The sequence below is a fragment of the Anolis carolinensis genome, chromosome 2 (assembly GCF_035594765.1).
Source record: "Anolis carolinensis isolate JA03-04 chromosome 2, rAnoCar3.1.pri, whole genome shotgun sequence".
Taxonomy (NCBI): Eukaryota; Metazoa; Chordata; class Lepidosauria; order Squamata; family Dactyloidae; genus Anolis; species Anolis carolinensis.
The window spans coordinates 4,494,798-4,506,209 of NC_085842.1; the positions used below are offsets into that span (position 1 = coordinate 4,494,798).

General features: G+C 42.7%; 2 protein-coding genes across 2 annotated transcripts in view; one reads left to right on the plus strand and one right to left on the minus strand.

The window, feature by feature from the left end:
• Positions 1-308: 308 nt before the first annotated feature.
• LOC100565077 (zinc finger protein 883) lies at positions 309-5,265 on the minus strand. The gene is made up of 2 exons (XM_003228993.4): positions 4,896-5,265; positions 309-2,070 (listed from the first exon to the last, which is right to left on the minus strand). The coding sequence occupies exons 1-2, from the start codon at positions 5,125-5,127 to the stop codon at positions 476-478; spliced, it is 1,827 nt and encodes a 608-aa protein (XP_003229041.2). The 5' UTR covers positions 5,128-5,265; the 3' UTR covers positions 309-475.
• Positions 5,266-9,361: 4,096 nt separating this feature from the next.
• The window catches only part of LOC100566263 (uncharacterized), a 31,194-nt gene continuing 29,143 nt past the window's right edge, over positions 9,362-11,412 (plus strand). The window contains exon 1 of the mRNA XM_062972904.1: positions 9,362-10,177. The gene's annotated coding sequence lies outside the window, so the exon portion shown is untranslated. The remainder of the gene's footprint in view (positions 10,178-11,412) is intronic.

An 11,412-nucleotide genomic window follows, 5' to 3' on the forward strand; every position in this document is an offset into this window, starting at 1 on the left:
GAGCATAGATCCAGACCGGCTCCTCTCTTGGCCAATCAGACAGGGAAGCGGGATTTTTGAACAGCTGTTGTGTGGTTTGGATTGCTGTTTCCAACACTTTCTTTCCCTGCAGTACTTGGCCATTAGTCAAAATTTTGCCCAACTCTTGTATGTCGACTGACCTCTATAGAATTATACAAATATAAAATCTACTTTCAAGCTTAAAATGGGTTGAATTTGGAGAATACTTCATTAATAAAAAGATGGATCCTTGAGAACTGATAGCACATTACAAAAATTTTGGACAGACAGCAAAGAAAACAGAATGCTCCAAACAATTCAAAGTTTTATTGAATGAAAATATAGTGCAAAATACTCTAAAAACAGCATAGATGTGTTTTTGTTTGGAAAACCAGTATAATTCCACTTTCTCTTGAATGTGGAGATTCTGTTGCCTCCAAAGGATTGAATCCTGAGCAACACACTACTGACACTTTTAGGATTTCTCTCCCGTGTGAACTCTCTGGTGGCTCCTAAGGTTTGGCTTCTGGGCGAAACATTTCCCACACTGCTGGCATTTGTATGGTTTCTCCCCTGTGTGGATTCTGAGGTGACTCTCAAGGTGTGGTTTGCGAGCAAAACATTTCCCACACTGCTGGCATTCATACGGTCTCTCCCCAGTGTGGACTATCTGATGTCTCAAAATGACAGACTTGCGGGCAAAGCATTTCCCACACTGCTGGCATTTGTATGGTTTCTCTCCTGTGTGAACTCTCTGATGAATTACAAGGAGTGACTTGTGAGCAAAACATTTCTCACACTGTTCACATTTGTACGGTTTCTCTCCTGTGTGGACTTTCTGATGAGAAAGAAGTGTTGAATGGCAAGCAAAATCTTTCCCACACTGCTGGCATTTGTATGGCTTCTCCCCTGTGTGGAGTCTCTGATGCCTCACAAGGTGTGTCTTGTGAATGAAACATTTCTCACACTGTTCACATTTGTAGGGTTTCTCTCCTGTGTGGACACTCTGATGTCTCAAAACGACTGACTTGTAAGCAAAACATTTCCCACACTGCTGGCATTCGTATGGTTTCTCTCCTGTGTGGATTCTCAGGTGACCCTCAAGGTGTGTTTTGCGAGCAAAACATTTCCCACAGTGCTGGCATTTGTATGGCTTTTTTTGTATCTGAACTCTCAGGTGACAATGTAGGTATGGTTTGCGAGCAAAACATTTCCCACACTGCGGACATTTGTATGGTTTCTCTCCTGTGTGAACTCTCTGATGGGTTACAAGGTACGACTTGTCAGCAAAACATTTCCCACACTGCTGGCATTTGTATGGTTTCCTTCCTGTGTGGACTCTCAGGTGGCTCTTGAGGTTTGGCTTCTGAGAGAAACATTTCCCACACTGCTGGCATCTGTATGGTTTCTCTCCTGTGTGAACTCTCAAGTGACCCTTGAGGTGTGGTTTGTGAGCAAAACATTTCCCACACTGCTGGCATTTGTATGGCTTCTCTCCCGTGTGGACTATCTGATGTCTCAAAACGACTGACTTGTGAATAAAACATTTCCCACACTGCTGGCATTTGTATGGTTTCTCTCCTGTGTGGACTCTCTGATGAGCTACAAGGTATGACTTGTCAGCAAAAAATTTCCCACACTGCTGGCATTCGTAGGGTTTCTCTCCCGTGTGGACTCTCTGATGGGTCACAAGGTTTGAATGGCAAGCAAAATCTTTTCCACACTGATGGCATTTGTAGGGTTTCTCTCCTGTGTGGACTCTCTGATGCCTCACAAGGTGTGGCTTGCAAGCGAACCCTTTCCCACACTGATGGCATTTGTAAGTTTTCTCTCCTGTGTGGACTCTCAGGTGATGCTCAAGGTGTGGCTTGCGAGAAAAACCTTTCCCGCACTGATGGCATTTGTAAGGTTTCTCTCCTGTGTGGAGTCTCTGATGCCTCGTAAGATGTGTCTTCCAAGCAAAACATTTCCCACATAAATGGCACATGTGAGCCTGGAGGCATTTGCCCACTTCGTCTCTAAGATACTTGCTGTGCTTCATTCTTGGTTTTGGGGCCCACCAGTTATCTCCTATAAAGGACAATGACAGCAAGAGTTAATCCTAGCATTCAGATATGAAGGGCCCTTGAGATCTACAATGGAACTAAGCAAGCTCAAGAAGGAAAAGAAACATCCTAGAAAGAGGAGTGACTGTGTCCCTTCACCCTTCTATATACTGTATGTTATCTCATAACAGTCAGCACAGCATAATAGTTGCACCCCTACTTGAGACTGGTTCGTTTTTCTTTCTTTCTTTTTTTCTCCAAAGGTTGTTTGTGTGTGTGTGTGTGTGTGTGTGTGTGTGTGTGTCAGGAGCAACTGGAGTTGCTTCTGGAGTGAGAGAATTGGCCGTCTGCAAGGAAGTTGTCCAGGGGACGCCCAGATGTTTTGATGTTTTTACCATCCTTGTGGGAGGCTTCTCTCATGTCCCCGCATGGAGCTGGAGCTGATAGAGGGAGCTCATCCACACTCTCCCCAGGTGGGATTCGAACCTGGCAGCTTTCAGGTCAGCAACCCAACCTTCAAGTCTCTTAGTCCACTACGCTATCTGGGGGCTCTTTCTCCAAAGTCAAGGCAGTTTAAAAACTATATTTTTCTCTTTTTTGTATGAATGTTTATTGTGTTATGTGAAAATAGCATACAATCTACGAAATTCAATAATCAAATTACAAATTTATTTCCTCAATCCCTCCACCACCTATGACTTCTGACACAGCTCAGTATGGAATTAGTATCAAACAAAAATCTTATCATTACACTAATAGATTCCCCATATAGCTATTTCAAAATCTATTTTTGTCTACTTTATTTAAATGCCCAGAGGCAACTCCCCATTTTCTAATGAACATTATTTCCTCCCCGTATGACATTAGAGAGCTTGGCCATTTGAATATACTCAACTAATTTTCTTCTCCAATCCTTAATAAGTTATTCTTTTTTTCCTTTTCCAAGTTTTTGCTATTGTAATTCTTGCTGCACAAAACTATATTGGCAAATTTCTACATCTTCTCATGAAACAAACCCATTAGGCTAATTTTTGTTTTTTTTAAAAAAAATTATAACCCTCATTTATAATTGCAATTTAATAATGAGATCGGCCTATAATTCTTCACTTGTTCCATATCTCTATCCCATTTTGGGATGAGGACTATATTAGCCTAACTGCCTTCCAAAAGTCCGGAATCTCACCTTTCTATCACATTAATATGATGTGCAGATTTGATAACTTTGGATTTAATATGTGTGTGTATGAATGAATTTTATGAAAGATGTATGGATTGGGTCTAATTTGGCTGAAGACACAATTCTAAGATTAAGGCCTGCAATGACTAACTGCCTGCTTGCTGAACTGAAATTAAAAGTTGCTGATAAGAATTATGACAGTGATAAGAAAAATGTTTACATCTGCTGACATTGCTGACCTGATGGACTTTTGGGGGGAAACAAATTGTTTACACTAATCAAAGACAATGGCTCTTTTAAGATAAGGAAATGTTTACAATGTTAAGAAGGAAATCAACATAAGCCTCGTGTTTGCTAAAACCAGTCAAGAAGAGTTAAGGAAACTGAAATGGAATTAACATGTTCCGGGATGGAAGACGTCTGTTAGTAATTTACTACTTTGGAACAACATCAGCGAAATATTGCTTTAAAACAGAACTTATGATAATCTAAAAAGTGTGGCAGACTAGAGGAGTCTGGCCCACCCACCATGTTCTGCTCCTTTGGGAAGGAGAGAGCTGGTGTACTTTGCAGAGTGTCAGATCTGCAAGGGAAAGCAGGATTCTGGACACTTTGCCTCCTTTCCTGAAATGAAGAGGAAGGAATGTATTTTGGAGTCATGTTCTTTTTGGCATTTTGAAGTTTTGGCGTTTTAGGAGTTTTGGAACTGTCTATTGGCAGATTTGCAAGGAAGCAGTGTGGCTTAAGAGATGTTCTTCACGGAGGAAGAATGGAGAAATTGTGATGTATGAATGAGGATGAATGCATGTACATGTGTGTGAATGCTGAATAAATATGTAACCCCCTTTGTTTGTTTGTTAGCCAATGTAACTGTAGGTTGTTGTGAATCCAATGTAGTTACATAGAATCTGTATGTCTGATGTTGGTTTTTGTGTAAAAGTGTAAACCTTCTGTTATGCCCCCTCACACAGGAAATTGCAGTAAAAACTCTTTGTTTAAAAAGTATTCATGACATTTCTGCAGCACCTTGTTCATTAGTGATAGCAGAATTGGAGCCAATTCTTCTTTATATTCCTTAGAATATGGCTGAGAACCCATCTGGACCAGAAACTTTATTTATTTTAGCTTTATCGACAACCCCACCCTAATATCTCTAGCATAATTGCTCTAATTCTAAATTCATTTCCTCTGAAAGCTCATTTCATCCAGATATTGATCTATCTTCTTAGAATCATTCTGGGGTTTTGGTATAAATTCTTGTAATAATCTTCACATATCTTATGAATATTCCTAATAGTTGTAATTATTTCTCCCTTATTTCTTATTTTAACAATTAATTGTTATTTCATTCTCTTCTTCAATTGCCGCCATGCCAACAATGTGAAAAACACATTGAAAGATGGGTTGCTCCCCCAACATACCTATGAGGAATTGCCACTGTTGGGACTTATCTTAGCCGTTTTAAGTCTGTGAGAGGCTTTTGCCTCCAAAGCAACTAATATCATGGTTCCTTGCTATGGAATCCTTGAATTGGCAGTTTGGGGAGGGCTGTTAAGAATCCTCAACAGTAGAAATCCCAGGATTCCATAGGATGTTGCCATGTCAATGACAATAGAATCAAAACAGTCTGCACAGAGTCTCCATAGGAAGGGTAATGGATTTAAGTTGCTTACTCAGGAAGGCCACATTCTTGTAGGTCTCCATCATGATCTCCTTATACAAGGCTATTTGCTCCTCGTCCAGCAATCTCCATTCTTCCTCTGAGAAATACACAACCACATCTTCAAAGGACACCTGCAACAGAAAATACACCCCATGCAGAGAATGACTTATCAAAACTAGATAAAACCAAACAGTATTGGATTGCTTCATAAGGCAGGTACAGTGGAACATGCTAAAGAGCATTCTCCCATCTCTTTTCCTTTCTATTTTGAAGAGTAGTGCATGAGGAAAAAATATGGCTACAGTCTGGATTCCTAATGAAATAGGGCTCTGCAAAGCACAGCCATTGGCTACTCCCTGCCTAGGAGGCACACGGCCTGTGGAGCAACCATGGTCCGTAATAAATAATAGTTATTATTATTATTATTATTATTATTAATACCCTGCTTCATCTCCCCAAAAGGAAATTAAAGTGGCTTGACATAAATTATTGGTATCCAGTTTAAAATATTCAAACATTAAAACAGAATTACACACAAACAGCATTAGAACCATTAGAAAATTCAGTTAAAATCCATCAAAACATATTCAACGTTAAAAACCATAGCATCCCCTGACTAGATCTTAAACACCATCATCTTTAAATGGCTGTTTGAATAAAAATGTTTTCACCTACCACCAAAAGGACAGCGGGGAGGGGGCCGTTCTGACTTCCCTGGGAAAAAGGGAGTTCCAGAGTTGGGGGGCAGCCACTGAGAAGGCCTGCTCTCTCGTTCCCACCAACTGAGCTTGAGATGGAGGTGGGACCAAGAGAAGGGCCTCTCCTGAAGGGGATCTCGGGGACTGGGCAGGTTCGTACAAGGGGATGCGGTCAGCCAAATAGCCTGGATCTGAACCGTCTAGAGCAGGGGTCCTCAAACTTCTTAAATGGATGGTCAGTTCACAGTCCCTCAGACTGTTGGGGGGCCAGACTATGAAATAGTCCAAAAGTAGGATTGGTGTTGTGTGCTTTCATGTCGTTTCAGACTTAGGTCAACCCTACGTCTAAAGTTTAGGACGGGGGGCCAGGTAAATGACCTTGGGGGGCCGCATCCGGCCCACGGGCCTTAGTTTTGGGACTCCTGGTCTAGGGCTTTAAAGGTCGTAACTAGGACTTTCAATTGTGCCTGGAAACAGACTGGCAGCCAGTGGAGATGCTGAAACAGGGAGGTTTCTCACTCTCTGCAGCCAGCCCCAGTGAGCAACCTGGCTGCTGCTCTTTGGACCAGCTGAGGTTTTCGAACACTCTTCAAAGGCAGCCCCACACAGAGCACATTACAGTAATTCAGATGGGATGTAACTAAGGCATGGACTACTGTGGCCAGATTTGGCTTCTCAAGGAATGGGTACAGTTGGTACATAAGTTTTAATTGTGCAAAGGCTCTCCTGGCCACTGCAGATACCTGGACCTCTAGGTTCAATGCTGAATCCAGGAGGACCCGCAAACTGCGGACCTGTGTCGTCAGGGGAGTGTGACTCCTTCCAGCACAGGTTGGATACCTATTTCCTTATCTACCTTACAACTGACCAAGAGTACCTCTGTCTTGGCTGGATTAAGTTTCAATTTATTTGCCCTCATCCAGTCCATTACTGGTGACAGGCGCTGCGTCCTGGCACCACGAGATGCAGAGCCAACCTTAGAAATGGGGCCACAAAGTGGAGTCCACCACATGTGAGTGCGGAGGAGAGCAAACCACAGACCACTTACTTGTTTCGGCTGGCTTTTGGTGAGACAGTCATTAGCTAATCAGCCCAAGATGGTATTAATAACCTATCCTGTATTTATTATGCCCTTAACTTCTTTGCACTTTAATTCAACATTTTATTTTTGAATTGCTGCTTTAGTTGACTGATTTTTTAACTATTATAATATTCTTGTTTTCTATTGCATTACTGTTTTTATCTTATCATACTGTGAATTGTGTTTATGTTGTTGTTTATTTGTTCAATTATGTTGTTTCGGCCTTTGCCCCATGTAAGCCGCCCTGAGTCCCTGTGGGGAGATGGTGGCAGGTATAAATAAAGTTTTATTATTATTGACACAATGACGTTGTATGACACAGAAAACAAGATAGATATGCTGGATTTCGTATCACAAAATCACAAGTCGAACACTTCCCAAGCGTTTAGGACTGTGTGATGTATTTTCGGATGATGTGCACAGATCCCAGTCGGGTTGCCTTTTGCAGTTGGCAAAAGATCGTGATTTTGTCAATGTCTATTGTTTCCAAATGCCGGCTGAGATCTTTTGGCACGGCACCCAATGTGCCGATCACCACCAGGACCACCTGCACTGGTTTCTGCCAGAGTCTTTGAGGTTCAATCTTGAGGTCCTGATAGCGGCTGAGTTTTTCCTATTGTTTTTTGTCAATGCGACTGTCACCTGGGATGGCGACATCAATGATCCAAACCTTTTTCTTTTCCACAACTGTGATGTCTGGTGTGTTGTGTTCCAGAACTTTGTCAGTCTGGATTCGGAAGTCCCACAGTATCTTTGCGTGCTCATTTTCCAATACTTTTGCAGGTTTGTAATCCCACCAGTTCTTTGCTGCTGGGAGGTGGTACTTGAGGCATAAGTTCCAATGAATCATTTGCGCCACATAGTTGTGCCTCTGTTTGTAGTCTGTCTGTGCGATTTTCTTACAGCAACTGAGGATATGATCAATGGTTTCGTCAGCTTCCTTGCACAGTCTGCATTTTGGATCATCAGTTATTATTATTATTATTATTATTATTATTATTATTATTATTACTTCAGTGCGGTCTGAGCCCTGCCAAATGCAAAACGGAGGACCTTCTCACAGCAACACCAGAGGCACTTCACGTGGCCAGCTACTGGTCAAAGGACATTTAGTACACATAATGCTAAATTTTTAATGTTTGTGGTTTTTGTATGCTGCTGCTGCTCAGTTGTTTAGTCGTCTCCAACTCTTCGTGACCTCATGGACCAGTCCACGCCATAGCTCCCTGTCGGCCGTCGCCGCCCCCAGTTCCTTCAAGGTCAAGCCAGTCCCTTCAAGGATACCATCCATCCATCTCGCCCTTGGTCGGCCTCTCTTCCTTTTTCCTTCCATTTTCCCCAGCATCGTGATCTTTTCCAAGCTTTTCTGTCTCCTCATGATGTGGCCAAAATACTTCAGCTTTGCCTCCAGTGAGCAGCCATTGGGCATTATTTCCTGGAGGATGGACTGGGTGGATCTTCTTGCCAAGGTCCAAGGCACTCTCAGGATGTTCCTCCAGCACCAGAGTTCAAAAGCGACTCTCTTCCTTCGCTCAGCCTTCCTTATGGTCCAGCTCTCGCATCCATAGGTCACTATGGGGAATACCATTGCTTTGACTATGCGGACCTTCGTTGCCAGTGTGATGTCTCTGCTCTTCTGGAAATATAAAGTCTGTCACTGCCTCCAAGTTTTCTCTCTCTATTTGCCAGTTATCAATAGCTGTAGTTGCCATGATCTTGGTTTTCTTGCCGTTTAACTGCAACCCAGCTTTTGCACTTCCTTCTTTCACCTTGATGATAAGGCTCCTCAGTTCCTCCTCACTTTCAGCCATCAGAGTGGTATCATCTGCATACCTAAGGTTGTTAATGTTTCTTCCAGCAATTTTAATTCCAGCCTTGGATTCCTCAAGCCCCGCATGTTGCATGATGTGTTCTGTGTACAAGTTGAATTGGGAGGGTGAAAGTATGCAGCCCTGCTGCACTCCTTTCCCAATCTTGAACCAGTCTGTTGTTCCATGATCTGTTCTGACTGTGGCTACTTGGTCTTTATGCAGATTTCTCAGGAGACAGACAAGGTATGCATTATACAAAATTCTCTTGATTAGTTTCTGACACGATAAATATAAATAAATAAACAGGGGTGCTTTATTGTGCTTTTCCTGCATGGAAGAAGGGGATTGGACTAGATGGCCTGTGTGGTCTCTCCCAACTCTGTTATTCTATGGTTCAATGAAATAAAATCAATGTGAAGTCTTCCTGGGGGACTCAAGAGGGAAGGACAACAATGTCAAGCTGAGAAAGTAACCCATGTCAATCAAGCCTGGGCCAGCTTGGGCCCCCCCTCCAGGGGTTTTGGACTCCAACTCCCACAATTCCTAACAGCCTACCGGCTGTTAGGAATTGTGGGAGTTGGAGTCCAAAACCCCTGGAGGGAGGGCCCAAGCTGGCCCAGGCCTGGAAGAAGCCGCGTAGGCCTCCCTTACCTCCATTCCTCTACGAAGCCAGCGACAGGAAAGTCTGAGAGGAAGGACTGACAGGTTTTGACAACACAAACAAGCCTCTTCCGGCCTCCGAGGAGCAGCGAGTCCGTGCCGCCTGAGAGAGGCAGGGAGGAGAGCGACGCACTTCCCTTAGGCCTCGTTTCCAAGGGAACAGGGTTCTCTTACATTTCATTGGCGGAAAGGCGTGATTGAGGCATGGATGGGGCCTGTCATGGGATGCGGAAAGCAGAGAGGGAGGGGCCTTAGAGATGGCAGCCAATCAGAGGCCGGGAAGGGGAAACCGTCAAATTATTTGAATTCAGTCTCGCCTGAAGGAGTGACAGGGAAGTTTTGTTTGAGGGATTGCTTTTGTCTTCATAGCGGTGGAATAACTAACAGAATCCCAAAATAATAGAGTGGGCCATCCAGTCCAACCTGCTGCTATTCAGGTAAAGCTCAATCAAAGCACCCCTGAAAGATGGCCATCTAACCTTTGTTTAAGGAAGGAGCTTCCACCACACTCTGAGGCAGAGAGTTCCACTGCTGAACAGCTCTTCTTAATGCTCAGGTGGGATCTCCTCTCCTGTCATTTGAACCCATGGCTCCATTGAGTCCTAGTTTCCAGGGCAGCAGAGAACAAGTCTGCTTCCTCCTCCTTGTGACATCCCTTCACATCTTTATACATGGTGATCATGTCTCCTCTCAAGCAGGAAAAGAGATTGAAATAATGGGCTTAAAGCCAACCTTAAAAACTGTGGCATAGACACCGAGAGAGAACTGGGAAGTCATGGCCCTTGAGTGCTCTAATTGGAGGTCAGCTGTGACCAGCAGTGCTGTGGAATTCGAAGAGGCACAAATGAAGGACAAAAGGGAGAAACATGCCAAGAGGAAGATGGCGCATCAAGCCAACCCTGACCGGGACCGCCTTCCATCTGGAAACAGATATCCTCACTGTGAAAGAACATGCGGGTCAAGAATAGGTCCCCACATCCACCTATGTACTACGCTTGGAGGGCCATCATCCTCGGATAATGAGGGATCGCCTAAGTAAAAAGTAAGTCTCAACGTTCCCTTTTGCTGGCTAAACATACCCAGGTCTTTAAACCGCTCCTCATAGGGACTCCCTGGCCTGTGGGGTCCCTTAGGGCTCAATTCTGTCCCCCACGCTGTTTAACATTTACATGAAACCACTGGAAGAGACAATCTGGAGTTTTGGATTTCTATTGGAGAAAACAATTTGGGTGGAGGATTTATTTATTTGTTTATTTATTTACTTCATTTATACCCCGCCCTCTCTCACCCCGAAGGGGACTCAGAGCGGCTTACAAGTTATATTTGCATACAATATTATTTTATCATTAGCATAGCACAATACAGTAGAGTCTCACTTATCCAACATAAACGGGCCGGCAGAACATTGGATAAGCGAATATGTTGGATAATAAGGAGGGATTAAGGAGAAGCCTATTAAACATCAAATTAGGTTATGATTTTACAAATTAAGCACCAAAACATCATGTTATACAACAAATTTGACAGAAAAAATAGTTCAATGTGCAGGAATGCTATGTAGTAATTACTGTATTTACGAATTTAGCACCAAAATATCAGGATGTATTGAAAACATTGACTACAAAAATGCGTTGAATAATCCAGAACGTTGGATAAGTGAGACTCTACTGTAATTGCATTATACATTACTATATTGTACTATACCACTAGACCGTACTATTATAAGGAATAGTACATTTAATATATAATTAATATTATTATATTGTATTATTATTAGTATTATATTGCATTACATTATAATATTTGTATCAATATTACATGTATACACAATATATTACGTTATTGCCATAGCACATATTATATAGTACAATAGAGTCTCACTTATCCAAGCTTCACTTATCCAAGGTTCTGTATTATCCAAGACAGTCTGCCTTTTAGTAGTCATTGTTTTTGTAGTAAATGTTGCAATGTTTTGGTGCTAAATTCGTAAATACAGTAATTACCATATAACATTACTGTGTATTGAACTGCTTTTTCTGCCATGTAAAACATGATGTTTTGGTGCTTAATTTGTAAAATCATAATGTGAAGCAGACTTCGAAGGGGCAGGCACTCTGCCTATTCTCAGGAGTCCCCTTCTGTTCCAGGAGGACAGAGTGAAGGAGACTCATGAGTTGAATCTCTCTGAATAAAAACTTTATTTGCTGGCCAAAGCAAGTGACAGCAGGTTGCTTGAGCATAAAAAGAAAGACTGCCGTGCCCCAAAATGGGGGCTGC